General features: G+C 46.3%; 1 protein-coding gene across 6 annotated transcripts in view; it reads left to right on the top strand.

The window, feature by feature from the left end:
* Positions 1–22,747, top strand: part of Srrm1 (Serine-arginine repetitive matrix 1) — a 49,330-nt gene that overhangs the window by 16,351 nt on the left and 10,232 nt on the right. For all 6 annotated transcript variants that reach the window (XM_084592906.1, XM_084592911.1, XM_084592926.1 and 3 more), the window contains 6 exons: positions 2,104–2,206; positions 3,685–3,852; positions 5,781–5,878; positions 6,288–6,457; positions 11,487–11,607; positions 19,097–19,241. In XM_084592906.1, coding sequence (XP_084449032.1) covers positions 2,104–2,206; positions 3,685–3,852; positions 5,781–5,878; positions 6,288–6,457; positions 11,487–11,607; positions 19,097–19,241 — 805 coding nt within the window. The remainder of the gene's footprint in view (positions 1–2,103; positions 2,207–3,684; positions 3,853–5,780; positions 5,879–6,287; positions 6,458–11,486; positions 11,608–19,096; positions 19,242–22,747) is intronic.

The raw sequence follows: 22,747 nt of genomic DNA, 5'->3' as shown, positions 1-22,747 counted from the left end.
TTCTTAGGAAAAAAAAATTACCCACAAATTTAGGTTGATGGTAAATTTTGCTGTGACCGTAGCTCAGCAGTAAGTTTTCTAGAGGACCGAGTCATTCACGGGCGTTTATTCATACATGAAATTCCTCTTGCGATTCGTCGTTGCTCGCAATATGGGACGCAGTCACGGTCATCTCAGCCGCTGCTGCTGCTGGCTGTCCGAAGCAGTGATGAGATGCTCTTCGTGGTGAACGCCCAAAGAGGCCGTGTAGTTTGCCAATCTGTACCATGCTTCGCTGAAGCATGTGCCTTTGTTACGCTGTCACTGCAGCAAGCATCGAGTCCCTAACGGTATTTTCGACGGCAGGTTATTGTCTGGTCTGTGGTCCAGGAAAGGAACGACATGCAGCAGTGTATGCAAAGGTCTTACTTTGTTGCTTTCTCTAATCTCTCACGCACTTCTCCGGCGTATTCAACACCCTGCTGCAGCGTTTACTGATTCTGCATAAAGGATTACTCGCAGTTTGAAAGCCGCGCTGTACTGTTGTCAGCATTCCGGTGAGCCATTGACATCTGTCGGGCACAAAAACCACACAAAAACCGCTGACAGTCGGCGATCAGACGTCAGCGAAGCGAAACACAGAAATGGCGGCTAGGTGTGAAAAAAATGTGTGCAGGCACTTCTGAGAGCACATGACTGGTCATACGGTTTGGGATTGGATTGGATCTGGGGCGCGGCATTGGCACCTTTTACGTATAATGCTCACATTTCGTCTACAAAGTGCTTCCGTCATATGGTAAAAATTAAGGGTGTATATTTAGATAAATTCCTGTTCTTTAAACAGTCCACTTTCGTGCCACATGTAACAACTATTGCAGAATATTGCGTGAACGCACATGATATTACCCATAGCTCGGGCGAAACTACTTTTGACCCCACAAAATTTCGGAAGGTCATTTTCTAAAAAAAAAAAGGGGGCGGGGGGACTTCACAAAGTAACACTGCTGTAAAGGCAGAATTTTAGTTCCTCCCATTTGTTTAGTTTCCTTTTTTCTGCCTTTTTTTCTGCTACAAAACATAGTATTGATCCAAACCTTGCTGTCCAAGCACAATGTTCCTTAAAAAGAAAGGAAAGTGAATGTGTTCATATCACGAAGGTTATAATTGATGGTTGGTGCAAATTTCGACCTCGCTATTAGTTTTCGACATGAACAGAAATGCTTCTCGTATTCATGCGCAGCTTACGACTTAAGAAAGCAGGACTTGGAAACCCTATAGGGCCCTATTGAAAGCCCTTTGATCTTGCACACACACTAGTCAAACCTTTACTCTTTATGGCATTAAAGGGTCGATGTGGTTAATAAAGGCAAACAAAGGGAAAGGTAATTGTGCCTTCAAGCTGTCTACTGTAATGAGTGAAAGAAGCACAGCATGGTAGCAAGGCTTCCTGATGAATGATTGCTAATGCTCCGAAAAATTTCAGCACTTCACCAATGGCCAGTATGTTGCATCGTACAGTTGTCGCAAGGGGCACTGAAAACTGTTTCATCTCGTTTTTATTTTTACAGTAAAAATGTGTTTTGTAGCTCCTTGTGGTTATGTTTGTTTGGTAGCAAAAAAAGCAGCATTCATTGCTGAGGAAATTGGATTAAAATGGGAGATCATTTTGTTTTTCCGCCACTTTCTTGAAACTTGTGAGGTTGAGACTATGCAAGTCTTCGTGTTGATTGTCCAAGTGCATTGCGCTGTACCCTAGCTTTCCTGCTTAGCGCACAAAAAGAAGTCTTGGCGTCGCAGCCGCATAGTTGTGAAAACGGCTTATGGAAATAGCTTTCCATCTTTTGCCATTTTCAAGCTGATACGCAATTTCATGTATAGGTGAGCAAGGCTGCCACATTGGGTGCTGGGCTGCTCTCTTAGTGAAGGAAAGAGCCAATGACTGTCCACCTTAACAGTCCAGTCAAACCGGTTTCTTCGAGGGTCATGTTAGCATCTATAGGTCCTCCGCATTCACTGATGGAGGCCTTTTGTTCTGAACAGGTAAAGGTACCGATGGTTGAGGGCTCGAGATTATTGAATATGTTCTGTCATTTTTTTAATCCTGTCTTTTTTGTTTTCCAACAGGCGTCATTCAGAGTCCCCAGCAAGGTCCAGCTCTAGTTCCTCGTCGTCGTCTGCCTCGAGCCATGGTTCTGCCAAGAAGGCCAAGCCCGAGAAGCAGCAAGCGGTATGACCATATGCTTCCTCTTGAGAGGGACTGCTCCGGACTTGTTGGGCTTGGTGGCTGCTCTGCATGTGTGACTGCTTGCTGGAACCCTCCCATGTGCTTCTTTGCCTGATGGCTTTTTTCTCTGCCATTCACTGACTCTGGCTTTGAACTTTAAAACTTGAGTGGCATGAAATTTGAGACTTTCTTAGTGATGAAAAACATTGCTGTGCTGAGGCTGAACGCTTGGTGCGAAGACATTGCTTGCAGTCTGCATTTGCATGATTCTCTGTTCAAATAAACTATTCTTTACCATTTTGCCTTGGGCCTCTTGATGTTATTCAAGTCCGGTACTGTGTCCATTGACAATGATTGGTGTGTGCTGTTACATTATAAAAATGACAGTAGGAAGGTGTACGCATAATTGCCAGAGCTACAATTGTAGTGATTGTGCTTGGCCTGTAATTTTTCTGACTTGCACTTTTTTTTTTATTCTTATTTGAGGTTTACTTTTTTTTAATGGCTTCACACCCGCTCTGCCACTGAACGCATGTTAAGTGTTTTAGGCACCCACTGATGTTGAATTTCTTCAGGCTCAACGGGACAGTCATTTGCAACTTTGAGAAGGGCACAGTAAAGTTAAAGATGAACGGTCTATGCAACATTTCAGAATGTACTGTACCTAAGCTCACCTCCTTGGACACCTTGCTTCATAAGCATTCTCTTGCTCACCTCTAGTTATGATCTTTCTTAATTATTATAGCTTGGCTTTCATAGTGACAGTTTGTCCTTGTGTGTAGCCAAGAAAGCCTGCATCACGGTTGTAGAGCTGTATATGATTTCAGCACTTCGTTTTGCTTTGTCACTAGTTTGGTTTCACTGAAAGCGTTCTTTTGAGCTATGGTTTGCGAATAGCTATAACCGGCATTGCGGTATTCAAGGTGCTGAATATGGTAACTACTTAAATGCTTAATGGTGTTGCTTCTGCTGAGCGATGGTTAATATACTAATTATTATACTTTATCCATATCCTGTGCCCTTATGGTTATGAGGAGATTATTTCAATCCTTGGTCACAACAAGTGCTTCTCAAAGCTTAGGTATTTCTTTACTAAAAATAACTATTAATTTTCTTACTGCGCAGCATAAGTGCTCTTTGTCTCATGCGCAGCCTTTGTCATTGTCAGATCTGTTGTGTGTAGGGTTTAACAGTCTTTGCTTTCTTGATTTTGTGTCCTAACCATATCATAACCATATCATGAAAAACATTGCCATGTTTTTCATGACGCAGTGGATCGACATCTGAACTTGTGAAAGGCTCACTGTTCGAGTAACAAGTTAGCTTGATGAGAATTTTTGCTGCCTCTCTCACCTTTGGAGTCATTGACGGCTTTTATTATTGTCGGTGATACCTTCATTAAACTGGAGTAAAAAAACCTGCTTATACTGTTGTGCACAGCGTACTGAAACTTCAGCATGTAGTGTCGCGTCCGTGCTCAGGTGTCACCACTCCTGGAGAAGCTGGGGCAGCGCAAGAACTCGGTGCAGCAAAAGCGCCACTACCGGTCCCAAGGCCAGGAGGAGTCGATCAGCAGCTCGGATGAAAGCCCGACGGCTGCTCGGAGGCAAGGCGACAAGCCAAGAAGCGGTGGAGGACGCTCGAGAAGGGTCGGTTCATGCTTTGAGTGATGGCACTGAAAGTAGTGGTGCAGGTGGTGAAGGGGCTTTCAAAGCCTTAGCATCAGAGCTGTACAAATAGTAAAGATTTAAGGGCAAGCGAATTTGAATATTCAGAACTGACTTGGATTTGAATCGGAAAATTTTAATACGGCGACTTTATTTGTAGATTAATTTTTGCCAAACATGGCCAAGAAAATGCAAATTTATTACGTGTGTGCAAAGCACACTTCTGGATGCAAAGTGAGTATGAATAAAAAAATATGTATATATTGGTTTTCAAATAAATTGAGTATTTTTGAATCATTTCAAAAATTTCAGCAATTAGTACCGATAGTTGAAAACAAAGAGAAATGTTTGTCTATAGAAAACAGCAGTGAAGGGGAAGAGATAGTAGAGCTCACTTGCAATGACTGCAGCTATAATAAACACTTGCCTATTATGAGCAAGGGTGGAGAAGCTATCATCAAAATATGTGCCACTTGATATTAACAACTGGGGAGACTCGGAGACTGGGGAGCATCTCCCAGGACCCCCCCTGTCCCTTACAAAGAAAGGGTCGACCCTCATATGGGACTGGCTGTATATGCCGTAGCCCGGTAAGGTAAAGCGTTCAATGCGGAAGCAAGACATTAGTAGGCCGTGTTGCGTATGATCATTTTGGAGAGCTTGAAAAGCAGCTCGATGGCGTCGTGCTTTGAAAAAAACACTTCAGAAGTGACATTATAAGGGCACAAATGCCATTTTTGTCGAACTGCATTTTTTTTTAAATAGGCCAAGTTCACTTACTACGAACTTTCAATATGACGTATGAAAACCATTGTATTGCAAAGCAAATTGTTGTCGTCAATCGAGATAATTTGTTATCCTATAAGGCCTAACAGGTGTTGCAGGACAGTCTACTTATAACGATATTGAGAAAAACCAGAAAATCCGATCGATGTAACCGATTAGCGTTACATCTGGATCGGGGAGGGGGGAGGGAAGAAAAAAAAAAAGCACGTATTTAACCATGCATGTAGGCATGCCTACTTGCCAGCAATGAGTAAATCGAGTTGAACACTGCTAATCATCGTAAACAGCCATAAAATAAAGCCTACATAAAAAGTCGTAATTCACGGTCGCTTGAGCAGCAGCTCAAGCTTGACAATCGCTGTGAACACCGCTTCCAATAGCGTGCATACTGGCGGCAGTAGCTCTTGTGTGCGCAAAACCAATTAGCAACTGGATGAACTGCAGGACATCCCCAGCTTTGATGACCGTTAAAATCTTAGAGTATGAATGCCCGTATTTTTTCACGGGGCTTCCAACTTGAAAGCCTGCCAGAAATCCCGAGGAATCTGCTGTTTCGTGGAAGCTATCGCGCCGTAAATGCAGTCGGCGCTATCTTCCACGGATGCACAATTGGCGACGACGATACGGCCGCACCCTCTGCATGGCAACAGTCGGCGACTGTGATAACGATAATGCTGATTTTCTAACCGCACGCAATGACGCTTGCGGATTTCTCCGCGACGGTCCGTTTTCGCCGCATGTCGAGTTTTCACTTCATTTTCTCCTTATTAGTTTATCTTTTAATTAACATTCAAATTTTGGTGTTTAACATCTACTGGGTGGCGATAAAGCTATCGTATCCGATGTACCGCCGATAATGATTGTTATATCTGATTTATTTTTACATTGGGCCAATAGGAAAATTGATAAATCCTAAGAATTTGATTGTTATAAGTGACATCGTTATATCTGGTATCGTTAGAAGTGGACTGCACTGTACATAACACAAGGAGAACCGTTCAGTAGTAAGAGGAATAAACTACGTCGCATGCTGCCATCTTGTTTACAATTTTTTTTGTAACGATTGCTGTTGATGAAAACAAAAGTCTGATATCACCATTTTGCTTGGCTTTGTTGTGGTGCAGGGTGGCCACCGCCGGAGTCGCTCGGCGTCTTCCTCCGCTTCTGGTGCCTCCATGTCACCGGAGAGACGCCGGCCGCGGCCGAGCCCTCCACGTGGCAGGTATGCCTGTTAATCTGGTTTCATCAATTACGAGTTAATTGTGGTAGTTCTGTTTCCTTCTCTGTGTGAGGCATGCTGCCTCTCAATCTGAACGTTTTTGCTGTTTAACAGTTAGTGAGGAAAAAGGTAGTGTCTCAGTGTCTCAGTAGTGTAGCCCTAATCAGCGCAGGCCAGGGGCTTTTATCATTTCCGCGTGTATTTTCTTTCAGGTTGTGCTGCATCAAAATAACACCCCAGCTGTGATTATAATGCTTGATCATTGCTGCTAAGTTTGTTGTGTGTTGCCCTACTTGTTCCAGCCGCCTTTTGCTAAGTATTTTGTGCTGGTACTAGCTGCTTTCAGCAACCAGGCTGACATCTTTTTTTTGCTTTTTCGTTTGTTTTCTTCTTTCCTTTTCTTTATGCATAGGCCACACAGGAGTCCATCCCCAAGGCATCGCTACAAACACAGGAGGAGCATGAGTCCCGGTAGAAGGTACAGGCCTTCGCCCTCGCGTGAGGATCGTCGTAGGATGCCTTCACCCCCCCATGAACGGAGACCACCACCTCGCGGGACCATGAGTCCCCCCAGGGAGCAGCGTGAGCTTCTTTTGCTGTGGCTCTTTTGTTTGAGTGCATAAACATGCGGTCGAACCCATGGAAGCGAAGTTGGATTTGGAATGGAAATTTGGTCTTTCTTTAATAACTCTCCTATCACACTCACGCCCTATGGGTGGACGGCGTAGTCGAAACCGCAGCGCCTCGATGATTACGTCTCATTTTCTGCTGATTGCGCGCTCGTTTTAGAGCACCGCGATGATGACGAAAAGTGTACTGTTATCGCCACTGCCCTTCAAATGGCAATGATTAACAAAGAGACAAACTAATTTGTTTAAATGGCTCCACTTAAATCCAACATGGCGCCTTTCATGGCCGCGCAAAACCGGTCAGTTGATGCTGTGATGCCCACTCGCGTCTATATCATGCCGAAAAAATTGAGCCTCGGGCCGAAAATTGATCTGCATTGTATTGCTGCCGCCAATTTTAGTCCACAAAATCTAACGTTTCGGCTGCGCAGAGTATAGAATATCTGCCATGACAGTGTACATGTTCAACGTGTAACAGTTTATTTGAGCTCTATTACAGTGTAATCCACTTATAACGATACCATATATAACGATATATCGGTTATAACGATCAAATAATTTAGATTTATCAATTTTCCCATTGCCCCTATGTAAAAATAAACCACATATAACGATACGATTATCGGCGATATATCGGATACGATAGAATTTTGACCGCCTGGAAAATATTTACTAGCAAATTTCGTATAAATATTTGCGAAAAATAAAATGATTTGATTAGAATGACGCGAAAAGTGCCGCAAATAGACCGTTGTGGAGAAATCCGCAAGGAGGCGATGCGTACGGCCTTTGGAAGCGAGCGCCATCATCATCGCAATCGCTGAAGAGAGAAGGTGGGGAGAAGGGGAGCGCGTCCTTGGCCGTTGTACGTGGAAGATGGCGCCGACTAAGCGGAAGGCAATCTCTCTCGAGGTGAAGCACCAAATTCACCAGGATTTTCGGCGGGGCTTCAAGGTGGGAAGCCTCACTAAAAAGTATGGGCTTTCGCAGTCGACGGTTTCAACCATAATCAAGGCTGCAGATGTCCTCGAGAAAGCCGGCTCCAGCGGCCACGACGACCAGCGAAAGAGGGTTAGAGACCCTTTGTACAGTGATGTGGAAGAGTCTCTCTACCAGTGGTTTCTGAACGCTCGCAACCAGAATGTTCCCATCACAGGACCGATTCTTTGTGCAAAGGCGAAGAAATTCGCTTTTCTTCTGGGACGAGAAAACTTCGAGCCCGGCGGAGGATGGATCCAAAGATTCAAAGATCGCCACGGCATTGTTTATAAAAACGTGGTCGGGGAGGCTGCCTCGCTGGACGTGTCGGCGAAAGACGAGTGGCTGGCAACGAAACTGCCCGAGCTGTTGGAGCGCTATGAACAGAAGGACATTTTCAATGGGGACGAGACAGCGCTTTTCTACGAAATGCTGCCTTCAAGGACGCACGCTCTCAAAGGAGATCCGTGCAGCGGTGGGAAGCACAGCAAGGTCCGAGTGACTGTGTTTTTGTGCGCCAGCATGGACGGTAGCGAGCGTCTGAAGCCTTTTGTGATTGGGAAATCGAAGAGGCCCCACTGCTTCAGGAACCAACACATTCCGGTCCGCTATCGGAATAACAAGAAAGTGTGGATGACTCGCGACCTGTTTCAGGAATGGCTGCTTGAATTTGACGGCCTAATGGAGCAAAAGAAGAGGAAAGTGGTTCTAGTCCTCGACAATTGCACAGCACACAGCGTCAGCGTGAAGCTGACGTCTGTCGAGTTGCTCTTCCTGCCCCCGAACACCACGGCAGGTCTGCAGCCCATGGACGCAGGCGTAATTGCCAATTTCAAGGCCCTCTATAGGCGTCGTATGCTCGAATGGCTGATCTTAAAAATAGACCGTTTGGGATCGCCAGAGGATGCTTCCGGGCCTGCTCACCTGAAGGTGAGCTTGATCGAAGCGGTGCGGTTTGTGTATGGTGCGTGGTACGAAGTGAAGCAGTCCACAATCCAGAACTGCTTTAGAAAAGCAGGCTTCGTGCGCCACGACTGTGCGGTCTCAGAAGGGACAGATACAGATGACTTGCTTCCCGAAACTGCCGATGTGTGTGCACTATGGGATCATGTTGCATCTTCCGACAATGCCGGCGGAGCGCTCTTGGACGACTTTTTAAACGCTGACAGCGCTGCTGCTTCGTGTGAGGAATTTACCGATGAGGCCATTGCCGAGGAGCAGCGACAAAAAGCGGCATCGAGCGATGGTGAAAATAGTGACGACGATGACGGCACCATGGACAACGATGGCAGTGACACCACCACGCCAGCTCCATTGTCGTCACGAAGTGCCGTACAGTCCATCCAGTCGCTGATAGGCTTCATCCATGCTACAGGACTTCCGCACACGTACGCGCAACAACTGGAGACTATGCAGACTGAAATTATCAAGCGTCAGCTGCCGCTCAAGCAAGCGCGCATTTCAGACTTCTTTAAGCGAGATTAAGTTATTTATTCCCTTTATATATAGTACAGCAATAAAGTGTTGAGTGTTCTTTAGTGACTAGCTTTGTTTTATCCGATTGAATCGTCGCTGGCAAGTAGGTAAGTCTGAATGCACGGGTATGTGCGCTCTCTTGCTTTTTTTTTTTTCTTTACTTTTTTTTTGCCGGTCCAGATATAACGATAATCGGTTATAACGATCGGATTTTCCCGTTTTCTCAATATCGTTATAAGTGGATTGCACTGTATACATCTTTAGCCAAATGAATACAAAATACTGCTTCGTTATGACTAGTCGAGTGTAATATCTTGGATTTTTTTTTTGTATTGGTTATGCAGATGCAGCTGAACCCCGTTATAAGAGTCATGGATGTAACAGACAATCGGCTATACGAGACTCCATTCACCCAAATGGTTGGCCACCCTATGAGTTTCATTAATTGGACCTCCTTTTTAACAGACATTGGATGCAGAAGACAACTGGCTATAAAGGACAAATTAGCCTTAAAGTTTGCTACTCAGTCTCGCTTATAACAGACATTTTAACAATATATGCAGCACCATCCATCGCCAGGTTCAGTAGCTGCTACTGTGAAAATAAAAGAGAGACACACCTGTGCCGTTATTATTAATTATAACTTCAGAAAACAAAGAACAGATCAGTCAGCTATGAAATGACTAAAAGAAGCCCCTGCAGTGGGAATGCAACATAGAGAAGCTCTTCAGGCTTGCCACGAAGAGCATAAGTGCGACTGCATATGCTAGCATTGGGTGTGCGCGTTGGGTTCTCCAATTTGTAGAACTTCCTATTACGAATTATCATAGGTGTTTTGTCCGCTAGTCTGAAGAATATAGCAAAAATTGTCTATTATGTTGCATTTCAGTATGAGTGACAAATCTATCTTGTAAATGCAAAGAAAGTGCTCAGCTGATGGCGCTGACATAAACAAGTCATTGTGTCTAGAAAGCGAGACATAGCTAAGCCAAGATCAAAACAAATGACATAAAAACACAAGTGGTTCTGCTCTGGTGAGAACAAACTGCTCGGTTTGCTGTTCGACCAGTTTCAACTCCAAATGCCTCGTTTGCTTTTCATTTATTTTTCATCTCAATTGCGACACTCGCAGCCACTGTTACCTTTTGTCAAACAAGCATAAATTTCTGAGGGATATTGCTGCTGGTGATGTTTTATAGCTTTGCCTGCTTCTAAAACCCTGGTGGTAACCTAGTTATTTTTATGATTTCGTGGCTTTTTTTTTTTACTTGAATTCTTGTAGTGCTACCAGACACATAACTTAGTTGCAAATCACTAGTTTCGATGCCAAGTGACATCACGATCGCACTTTGCAATCGCTGCAAACATAGTTTGCACGTCGGCCATAAGGCTCTTGGCCTGATTTTCAAGCTTGGAGAGGCTGTGTTGAACAGCATCAGTGCAGCCATGAAGCAGACGATTTACAACTATTTCAGCAGTAAATAAATGTAAGAAAGTTGCAAGGTGTAGTCAGTGTGGTGGTCCACCAAGCAAATGCAATATGTAAGTGAAAGCTATAATAACGCTTTTGCGACATGATGTATCGTTCTCTTTTGCGTATTTTAGCCGCAAGATGCCTGAACTGAAATAAGGTCTTGTTAAAAAGTGTAAACGTGGTACCCTGCTTATAAGGGACCTCTCATATAAGAGACAAAAAGTGCTCCCCAGTGCATGTCCCTTATAAAGTGGTTCAACTGTAGATAAGGCGTGGACCAGCCTGTCTCTCAGTTCACTTCGTTTTATCCAAGAATTGGGTTTATCAGCGTTTAACAAGATGTGACTGTATATGGAGGTTCGATATTCCAGGTTTACCTTCAGTATTGTAGAATCTCGATATGAATCTCACGGGGTCCTGAAAAAATTTCATGTCATCCGAAAGTATGTTTTACCAAAATGAACAAAAATACAGTGTGCAGAAGCATGGAAAAGGCATTCAAGCAGCCCTGTGTGCAGCCAGAGAGAAAATGAAAGGAGAGCGAGGATACTCCTGTCCTCTCCTCTTCGCTGTCGGTGCTGTCAGAATCTTTCAAGCAAGGCCACTTCTCGCAGTTTTCCGTACAGCGCGATGTCGATGTGAAGGACGCGCATCATTGCATGCTGCTTTTAGTGCGTAGCTCACAACTAGCGGTCGTGGAGTCAGTGTTGTGTGCGGTGTATAGCACTCGAGGCTGCGTTCTCGGCTAGCCATACTCATATCACCTGTAGGGGTGCGAGAGAGTGTTAGAGCATCAAAAATTTTGCACTTCATATTTACTGAACTGTCGCCGGCCAATATCACGAACTCGTGTACATCCCGAAATTTGTTATCAGCCGAGATTTTTACCGTATAATTTATCGACACTAATTGTTCCCGTTCTGTGTGCAACTTCTGTTGTGCACTCCCTGCTTGTTTGTAGCACTGCAAGCCAGAGAAGGGTACAGACAGTGTGAACACTGCGGCAGATTCGCTGCATATGGCTGCCGCATTGCTTTGTTCTTTCTTTGTACAGGTTCGGCCGCCCAGTTTTCAAGAGGCCAGACTCGGAGATCTCGTACCCCATCCGAAGTGGCAGAACGGTACAGAGAAGCCAATTCAGCGCGACAAGTACCCCCTCATAACAACCATCCCGTGTGAGTAAAATTCTGCTTTGCTTCGTAGGGTTGTGGGGCATGGTTCCTTAAGGGGGGACGAGGGTCTTAAAGCTAACTTTTTTAGTTATGGCTAGAATCTCACGAAACTTTGCATACAGATGTGGTTTTCTCTCCCGATTTCAAAAATGTAATTATAATTGAGCTTGGTGGTATTAGATCAAAAGTTATCTAACAAAGTCCAGAGCATAATTAGTGAATTTCTTACGCAGCTTTAATGAACTTTCTCATTGCATTTCGTTGCTTTTAATTACATAGATTGATAGCCAAAGCCTTCCCATACCCGATGACATCCTTCGTTTTCCTCAAAAAGGCATGTCATTCTCACATACTATGGTGAGAGTAATAGGCTGCATTATTTGAAACGAACTCATTAAGCTAATCTCAAATTGACATTTATCCATTGCCTAAACTAAAAAACTAAAAATGTCATCGGGTACTTCATTTCTCTCTGAAGAAAATGGTACCAAAGTTATTTGTGTGAACTAAAAAGAAGTTATCAAAACCCTGCGTAAGACTGTAGAGATCGACCAAAAATATGAAACTGAGAAAACGGCATTTGAAGTTTGACTACATATTATAACTTGAACAATCAGTAGTCTCACTGTGATATTTCTCACCAAAAATGTCATGCTCTTCCCATTTCCAAAACTGTCTTTGGATTTTGATTATGTCAAATAAAACAAACTATCACCATTACCCATGGCCAAGGTAGTGTATGCCATTAGGAAATCGGCAAAATTTTTTGACATGCAATATTACAGTTGAATCCCGCCACAACGAATACCGCCACAACGAAATTTCCGCGACAACGAATAATTTTTTATTCCCCGCGAGTATCCTATAAGAATTAATGGCCTAAATTTCTCTGCACAACGAAACATTTTTGCAGAGCGTTTCCGCTTCAACGAAATTTTCGCGTTCAAAATCGAAACCGAAACTAGTTTTATTGGCGAGAAGTCCAAGTCAAATCCAAAGCCACATTAAGCATGAAATCACGTGATTGCAGTTCCGCCATTTTGGCTTTGTGTCGTGGTCGCGTTGTTCACTCGCTGCCTTTCTCTTCGACAACGACGAGTTTTCATCCGCAGGACACGATGGCAACGCAAGTGAAAAAACGCAAAACTCTTTCCCTTGAGCAAAAAGCTCAAATAATCGCCCAAGCAGAAAGCGGAAGGAAGAAAGCGGCAATTGCTGAAGACTTCGGAATTCCTGCAAGTTCGCTGTCAACGATTCTAGGCAATAAGGACAGCGTGAGAATGGCACTTGCTTCAGGCACATCCTCGAAGCACAAAAAGGTGACGCGGCCCCTCCATGAAGAGTTGGACAAAGCAGTGCATGCGTGGTTTGTGGAAGCACGAGCCAGCAACGTCCCCCTGTCCGGAAGCATCGTCCAGCAGAAAGCCTTGAACTATGCATGCCTACTTGGCATTGATGATTTTAAAGCCAGCATTGGCTGGCTAAACCGTTTCAAGGCCCGCCATAACATCGTTGGAAAAGTGTTGTGCGGCGAGTCAATGTCAGCAGACGTGGACGGAGCAGCTGCTTGGAAGGCGAGTAACATGGCCGGAATTTTAAGCAACTTCGCGCCTGCAGACATTTACAACGCCGACGAGACCGGGCTATTCTACGAGATGTTGCCGGCTAGGACGCTCGACTTCAAGGGGCAGCGCTGTCACGGCAGCAAACACAGCAAAAAACGCATCACAGTGCTGCTTTGCACAAACATGGATGGCTCGGACAAGCGTCCGCCGTTAGTCATAGGCAAAAGTGCCAAGCCGCGCTGTTTTAAGGGAACTCGTAGCCTACCTGTGCAGTACAAGGCGAACAACAAGTCATGGATGACCCGCGCTATTTTCACCGAGTGGATGATGGCATTCGACCGCGACATGAAGCGGCAGGGCCGTAAAGTTTGCTTGCTTTTGGACAATTGTTCAGCGCATCACTCCGACGAAGTCAAGCTCACTAACACGGAGCTGAGGTTTTTCCCTCCCAATTGCACGTCTGTCTTACAGCCTCTCGATCAGGGCGTGATTCTTAGCCTGAAGCGCGCTTACCGCGGGAGGTTAATTCAGCGGCTGCTTTTTAACACTGAAACCGGCCGAGACACGAAGGTGGACTTGTACGTGGCACTGCAGATTATGTCTGCTGCCTGGAGCACACTGGGGCGCTCAGTAATTGTGAACTGTTTCAGGCACGCCGGATTTGCCGAAGGTCGACCCGTACACTCTGCTGGCCTAACACCAGGCGTTACAGACGACGACGAAGAGGCGTCACCGGCTCCGGGGATCGCGGCCGCCTGGAAAACGCTGGGAGAAATAGGAACCGTGCCGCCTAATCTCGAGCTCGACGAATACATCGGCGCTGACGCTTGTGTTGTTGTTCACGAAGATGTGAGTGATGAGCAGATCATAAAAGCTGCCCGGAATGATAAGGACTCTTCCGATGAAGAAGACGACGACGTACAGGAAGCGCCGGCTGCGGCAACCGCCGTACAGGTGATGGACGCTTTTGATGTCATCAGGAATTTCGTTGCTGTCCGAGACGACGATGTTGCAATGGGTTTGCTGACCGAGTGCGAAAATCGCGTGACGGCGTTGCTCGCCGTGAAGCGTAAGCAAACCAAGCTTACAGATTTTTGGCATTAAACGCCTTTGCTGCTGCTTGGGCAATTCTTTCTGCGTTTCACGTCAAATTTTTGCGATAACGAAGATCCGCGAGAACGAATTTTTTTTCGTGCACCGTGAATTTCGTTATAGCGGGATTCAACTGTATTTTAATGGCGATTTGAAAAAATCTCGATAGAGTGATGTAAGTTTTGGATCACCCCCTGATCTTTTCAATATGACTGCAGTGGTGCTAAATTTGTCATTGTCACTCGGCGACTATGTAGAGAAAAAGCACAGTAAGGCTGAGTGCAGTGTCCAGAAACAGCACTGAGAAAAACGTATTTGCATTTTGAGGCAACCTTTAACTTTTGCTACACTGCAGCTATGGTAATATAAATAGAATCGTTGTGAGGCTTTGTTCTTTATGAGAAAGGCTATATACTAAACATATAACAGTACCCTCCCCAAATACTGGTAAAAGCTTGCCACAAAGTCTAAATATTCCGCCACTAGAACCAGCGGGAGAAGCGTTATTTACAACTTCATATGCCTGTGGCAGTGCCCTTCAAGGCAAACAGATAATCAAAATTACGATAAAACGGTCTTGCAATATTAATAAACCTGCACAAAGTTTAAGGCTAAAGCACAGCGGCATACTGGAATGACCTAATAAATTGGCTAATGTTGCAGAATGAAACTTTGCTACTTTGCTGTACAGCGCATGCAGGGCCGCACGCGGAGTCCCTTGATGGAGCTAAAGCTCGAACTTTCACACCCCTTGAGCGCAGCGACGCAATTACTTAGACACTGAAAAAAAAAAAAAAGCGAAACCGTTTGCGGAAAATGAACGCGGGCAACGGCGCGATGTCAGGCTCGCCTGTCGTCTGAAGCGACGCGATAAAAAAGCAACGAAGTGGTAGCGTCGGTGAGGACCATGAGTATCAGCTGAACAGTTCAATCTATCGATGCTATCTTTGAGCCTCTGAACCGCTCGCAAACAATTATACGCCGCCAGACGTGCTGCAGCTAGGTCGAGAACACGCCGCGCGACCCTGGCAGCGCGCTGCCGCACTCGTTCTTCGACGCGCACTCGCTAGGCGCTTCCGTTTCCAATACACTCCTGATGCGGCTAAGTCTACCGAGCTACGTTTAAAAGACCAACACCGGCTGCGGGAACGACTGATAACGATCGCGAAAGCGCATCATAAACGAACGAAGCAGCAGCCGCGACGAAGAACGTTAAAAACAAACAAAAAAAAATGGCGTCAGTCACGCTGGCCAATGGGAAGCGCGAGACGAGGGGCTCGCTTCGCGAGCGCGCGCTCCAGCCAATCAGCGGACCGGAAACGGCTTTCGGAAAACCCGCGATGGTGGTCGTTCTGTTTGAGCGACGTCATTTGGAGATCTCGCAAAATGCGCACAAAGAAACAAGCTTCAAAACAAGTCCAAGATGGCGGCGGCCAGCCGGCTGCTTCACCCGCTGCGCGCGCGGGAAGTTCGAACAATTTTCACCCCTTTTTTGGCCATTTCGAGGCTCCCGTGGCGTTTTAAAAGTCGATTTTACCGTATTTCCCGATCGAATTCAGTGTTGATATTTTGAAGGCTAGTGCTCAAAGGTACAGACATTCCGAAAATGCATTTTTCTCAAAATCAATTTTTCGCCCATTTTTGACCAGTTTAAGACCTGCGTCCCCCCTTAAGAAGGGAACGAGGATCATGAAATATTTTCATTTGTCAATGTATCTTGCTTATGGAATGCTTATTTCAAATGCACATTTAGATTTGAAGTATCTCGAGGAAGGAGGAGGGGAGACCATTCTTGGTCGCATGGCTGCATAAAACTTTTTGTTGTTGCTTCTGGTTTGAGTTGGACTTAAATATTATGACGCAAATATTTTCTACAGTAGAACCTCAGTGATACGAATTTCACGGGGTCACGAAAATATTTGCATCATCCAAACATTCGTATCGCCAAAACAAAATAGCATAAATATGCAGAAGCATGAGAAATGCAGTCGCACAGATCTGTTTACGTCCGAGAAGGTTTATTATTGTCGCGCGGCAAACGATTGTGACGTCAGCGACGTGCGGGCCGCGTGCCTCCGCGGACTTCTAGCGGTGCGTACAGCACGCCACAGACTGCTCGTGATGTATACAGCGCGGCTAGCTATCGCGAAGTCTATGATTTGCAGCCCATACATGCTCGCCGCGTGCACCGCTGACTACTACTCACGGCCGCACGCCGCTGTAAACTTTTCGGGGTGTGGAAAACGATCGTGATGCCGGCCATGTGCAGTTGTCCCGCCCCCAAGTACTTCTCGCGGCGCGTACAGCATGGCAGAAGATGCCGACATGTGGGCCGCACGGCGTCGGTAAACTGCTCGCGGATCACGAGCCAGCGATGTGTGGTCCGTGCGCGCCTGCTGCATACGCCACTGCCAGCTGCTGCGGTAGCGATGTCTGCGGTTTGTGGGTAACGCGTTGCTGAAAGCTTTTCATGAAATGAGCACGACAGACAATTGTGACGTTGGCAAGATGCGGATCACGTGCCACTGCAAACTGCTCGTGATGCGTAGATACGGCGCGTCTGGTGATTGCAGAGTCAAAGATGTGCGAGCAATCCGTAGTGCTCAAGGTTGCGATCACAGTTTGCGCCTTCGTATCATCCATACTGGCGCGGGAGAGTATTCGGAACATCCGAAATTTTGCACATTCTTTACAATGCACTCCGGCCAAAGAATCTCGCGAAATGTATCATACCGAAATTCGTATCGACTGGATTCATATCACCGAGATTTTACTGTAACAGGTAACATGCCAGAAATGGGACTTTTTCTTGATTTACACTTTAGCACCCAACGTCCTCCTTCAATTTTGATAGCTCTGGCTCAGTTTTTGCAGCACTTTTTGAATTTATTGGAAGTATCATAATTGCTCTTATAAAATCATGTGGTTACATCTCGAACAGCATTTTTTTTTTTCTGCAATAAATTTCTCGAATCTTATGGAAAGTTTGAAGAGTGAACAAAAGGTAGCGGAAGGCTGGCTCAGCATTCCTTGTACTATTTCTGCCGACGTGCTACTGGTCGAGATCGAACCCGGATATATCGAATTTTGGTTATATCGAACTCACGGAATATCCCCTTGAAAATCCCATGTAAAAGTATAGGAAAGCCGCGTCATATATCGAACTCAATTTCGCGGGTCGTTCGATATATCGAACTCTGCACCACGCACAGAAAGTGTGCCTTCCCCAATGACGATCGCATCACCCTTGGTCGTTTGCCGTGCGACGTTTTCAAGCCACGCACGGAAGGAATGAGAGGGGACAGTTCTGGATAGCGCCGCGCCCATTCCCCAAAGACGCGCGCATCTGCAGTTATCGTTTCTTGCGCGCCAACACATGACGTTTGCAAGCCATGTGCGAGGGTGTGCCCATTCTTTTGCCGAGCTCTCTCCTTCAGCACGCGCTAGCCAAGCCAGCTCAGCCCGTTTTCAGACAGACGTGGGACGCTTTCTCTTTCTCCAGCGTGTGTTGCGAACCCTCTGAACCCTCTGAGCGCGGCGACTGACGACTGACGTGGCCATGGCGCCTGCGGACGTTAAGAAGCGGAACTCTCTCTCTCTCTTTTTTTTTTTTTGCGAGAGTCATTCTTTCTTATCGTTGTGCTGTACACGCGACGTAGCGTAAGATATGGGGGCTGCGGACGTTAAGAAGCGGCAGGCTTTTTTTTTTTTTTTTGGCGGGAGCCATTTATCTTTGCATGTATGAATCAAGGGAAGCACGCCGTCAGCTGCTGCGATCATGACGCCCGCCCCAAGCGCGGCGTGATAAATCAAATCAGGCTTGTGCAATCAAGCCATCACGGGCACTCTGCCAAGCTCGCTCCCCGCCACCAGAGCAGCTATAAAAAGATAAACGCGCCCTGACGTTATCGCTGCCCAACATCTTGGCACGCTGCCAAGAAATGAGCTGTGGATGCGACGACCGAAACAGAGTGACATGCGCCATCGACATGCAAGCGAAAACGCTCGCGATTTTCTGCCGCAGCGACACAGAAACCTTGTATTGAACTGTCGGGGTGGCTGTGGCTCCAGCGGCGAGAGGGACGAAGTTCCAACAAGTGAAATTTTTCGCTCTGTCGCTGCGGCTCGTCGCTGAGATAACTCAACCGCTTGCATGTGAGCGAGCTGGCCTTAACGCATTTTTTTTTTTTTTTTTCAAATTCTCGGGTGCAAAAGTGGAAGTGGGTTCATTATGCGAGTGGGTTGATTACGCGGCAAATAAGGTATCGTTTTTTCGCATTGTAAGTGCCGTCACAAGCCAATTTCTGTATATCGAATTATCGATATATCGAACTTTTTCGCGATCCCCTTCGAGTTCGATATATCCGGGTTCGACTGTATTACTAGATTTTTTTCCCCCAATTAGGCACAATTTTTCAGTTTTGAATTTTTGCAGTGCAGGCGAACGTGTCTAGACTGAGCAGAAAATTTGATGCTGTATGAATTGAAAAATGTTTGAAAAATAATGAATGTCCTGCAGCATCCTCGAATGCAAAGAAACAAACTGGGTCCAAATATATAAAGCCGTCGTGAAGAAATTTGCTTCACAAGTGTATCATCTAGTTGAAAAACTGGTACAGAGGAAAGTGCAATTTGTTCGAGTATTTCCCCGTTACGCAGAGTCAACATAAGTTGCTTTCTGTTTTAAGTGAGGCCATGAGAAAGGACTTCTATGGGGGGCAATGTGTTATTGAAGTGGTGTCTATCGCCAGCTGTGGCAGGCTCCTTGGTAACCAGATATAACAGCTTCGTTTTTTTTTTTTTTTTTTTTTTTTCGCTGGTGTTGGCTTTTGCAGTAGGCAACCGCATAGAAAGCCTGTACCTGTAGAGCCTTCAGAGTCATCGTCGTCATCATCCGCAGAAGAGGAGGCACCGCACGAGAACATTGACGATTCTGGTTCGAGTTCTTCCTCGTCAGCATCTCCATCTCCCGAGAGGCCGGTGAGCTCTTTTTGTTTCCTTTTTTTTTTTTTTTTTTTTAAACAAAACCATTTCTTTTTTCTTGAGTGGCGTGCACACGCGTCATTATCACTATGGCATGACCTTATGAGCTGGGACAACTTTCTGTGGCAATAAAGCCAAAGCTACAGGGGTAGGGCTTTCCTAACTGTGTTACTAGGCAATGTAGTTCTGAGTTCCTGGTCTTGGCTGCGGTTTCGATTTCAGTTCTCCCTTTACATTGAGAAGACTGCACTTTTACGCGTATGAGCGTCAGTTGAGATGGAATATTTAGTATAAATGATGTCAAATGTCTTTTTGTCCGGCACGGTCCTGAAGGCAGGTTTCTTATGAGCGTATAGATTTCAGTAACTCTTTTTGAGTGAAGTGCCACGGAGGGGCTGCTTTGTCGCATGCGCCAGCTATCCGCCTTGCGACACGGTTGTTTTCCCGTAGGCACTTCCGAGCGTTTGAGCAACAAATGGTTGCATTCAGATTTAAATTGTACACATACGGTTCGAACCCGGATACAGTAGAACCCCGCTGATACATTTTTCATGGGACCATAAAAAAAAAAACGTGACAGCCGGGAAAAGTAAGAGCCGGGAAGAACGACAAATTGAAAAATGACAGTAGTGGGCAAATGAACGCATGTTTATTACCATGCTGACGCTTAAAAAAAGTCGTGCAGCGTTGTCTGTCTCATTTTCTTGCGTCCCGTGAGCACAACTCGTTCTTCCAATACTTGCAGTGCCGTGTTGCTCTTGCGGTCGTCGCAAACATACCTTCTGAGAAGGTCTAATGCCGCTACAGCCGAAGTGAAGGTGGGTTCAGGCAGCGGCTCAACCTCTTCCTCTTCGTCGCCACTGTTGTGCGGGCCGACACACTCAGCCGCGATCTGGTCAATGGTCATCATTCGGAGGTGACAACGGCGTCGTCTACAGAAACATAATCGCTGTACACGATCCCGTAGGCACCAACTGCTTCCATGGTCGTGTCGAGGTCGCTCGGAGCTTACATGTTCTGCTGCGCAGTTTGCATCGCTGAAACACTTCGCAAAACAGGTTTTAATCGTTGCGGCAGTGACAGCGCTCCATGTCGTAGCCAAATAGGGCATGGCATCAAGAACTGTAATGCCAGTCGGCTGCTGCCCGCGATCCACTGAGGCCACAGATCGCTTCACTATGCACTTTCTTTTAAAATGCTTGACATTTTTTATGATGGTTGAAGATGGCTTGTTGTGTTGGCCGGAAGGTACACCACCTTGACATTCCGCCGCAACGTAGTGTCCTTAGGGTGCGCGGAGCAGTTGTCTTAAACAAAAAAAAAAAAACCTTTCTTTTCCGGCTGCCCATTTTCGAGTCCACGTAGGACAAGAAATCCTCAAAAATTGCGCACGCCATCCAGACTTTGCTGTTGTTCTTGTAGTAGCAGGGCAGGTATTCAGGCACCGTGGGCTTCGAAATTTTCCAATGACCCGTGGCTTCATCATCTCGGAGCTATCCGAGTCGCAACACAACAACACAGTGAGTGTTCTTTGTTGCTTTTCCCGCCGTGGCAAGCGTCGCCTTTAAAGCTCAGCGTCTTTAATGGCTGTACCTTATAAAAGAGGCCCGCTTCATCGGCATTGAAAATATCCCTGGGTTCGTAGCCCTTGATAATGCCCGTTATGGACTCTTTCCAGTTGTCTACGATAGCAGTGTCCACGCTAGCATCCTCCCCGTTCACGGTTCGATAGCAAATTCGGTGCCTTCTCTTAAAGCGATCGATCCAACCGTTTGACGCACTCAAATCGTCGATCCCAAGCTTGTCTGCTATCTCCAGCGCTTTTTTGCGCAAAATGGTGCCGTCAAAATTCACACCTGCAGCTCTGGCTTGCTTGAACTATGTGTAAACAGCCTCATTAAGCTGCACGTGCCCCGCACTGCGGGCTTGCTTGCTTTTGATGTCGAATGACCGGGCGTTTCCTTCCAGCTCGTTTCTTTTCAAAACAATGGAGTTCAAGGTGGATGCGAGTCCAAGATCTTTTGCGATGCACAGCCGCTTCTGTGTTGGGTTTGCATCCACGGTGCGAAGAATGTTCAGCTTTTCCTCCAAGGAGAGCGCTTTGCGCTTTCTTGATTCCATCACTGTAACAAATTCCCGCGCTGCTGCGGAATGAGGCAGCGCTAACCCACAGCGATCTACGTTGCAACATGAAAGGGTCGGCACGGCGTCAGGTGGGCGATTGAGTGCGCTGGACGCGTGTGCACACAACCACGGTACAAATTCACTTCTTGCATATCCCACAGCAGGAAAATACACGCGACATGATTCCTAGCCGGAGGCGCGAAACGATGCAATGATATGTGGAAGGAGTCCGAAGCATGAAGTCAGCCGCGCAAGCACCAACCGCACAAAGGAAGCAGCATGGGAGAACGAAAAATGGTACGTCGCACGATAATAGGTAAAAAAGATGCAGAATTGGATTGGATTGGATTGGTAATGAGACTGCTGCTGCTGATGATGACGTCGCCTGCCCGGGCGCCGCGAGCGCCTTCTGTAGACACGCCAGCAACGACAGGCCAAGCCAGGTCAAGTCAAGCCAAGTCAATTGGCCTTAAAAGTAAACATGGCCGTCGCTACTTGTTACACATGCCTGCCAGTTCGCGATGTATGATGCGGGAATGTGCCTGAAGTTCCAATGTAACGGCGGGGTTTCTAATGCATAGAACACTATGTGGGTCATGCCGGGACTAGATCTTAAGAACGTAGCACCCGGGAACGCAACAGCGGGGTTCTACTGTACTACGAAAGCGATCCGATCAGCGTACATGCGCGGCGAGCTCTATGAAGACGATGTGTCTCCGCAGTTTACGCACTGGATAAGTTCGATGACAATTTCTTATCCATGCTCACCTTCTTCAACGCGAATATCGCCGCCGTATGTTTCACAATTCGCCAGTTTCAGTAAATTGTGACTGACGATCGGGAGCTCTGCCTCACCGAGCGGACTGTCCAGTGCGCTGCCATCATCACGAAAACAATCCCGACTACCGCTTCATTGCTGGAAATGCTGCGAGTTAAGCTTTCTCTGTTTTGAGCTTGTCTTGCTGCCCATCTGAGGCCTGCGATGTCACTGTTACGGCAGGCGCGACCACTGGCAGTAGCAGCAGTCTCCAGTGCTGGGGAACATGCTAGGCCTACTTCAGGTTCGTGTGTTCAATCGCTTGTGCACAATCTTCGTTGGCCTGATCGCACACAACCGGGGCAGGGCATCACTTGTAATTATTAATAACAATATTTTTTTCTTTTTCTCCAAAATTTGCTTTTTTCATAAAATGTGGCGCCCTCTGAAAGTAGTTGAAAATTCGTCTGCTACTGGTTGAAAACGTCCTTGGGTGACTGAGCCGCGAGCGAAATAGCGATGCTTATTGTTTACGGCTACCGCCATCTGTCGCATACACCTGTCCTGAATATTAGCTGCACATGGCCTCCGAGATCAGCTCCGGCTGCGCCGATCGCAGAGG

The sequence above is a fragment of the Amblyomma maculatum genome, chromosome 1, assembly GCF_055883805.1.
Source record: "Amblyomma maculatum isolate TAMU_Amacu chromosome 1, ASM5588380v1, whole genome shotgun sequence".
NCBI classification, from domain to species: domain Eukaryota; kingdom Metazoa; phylum Arthropoda; class Arachnida; order Ixodida; family Ixodidae; genus Amblyomma; species Amblyomma maculatum.
Note: the sequence above shows the minus strand (reverse complement) of the source record. Positions and strands in the feature narration are given on the sequence as shown.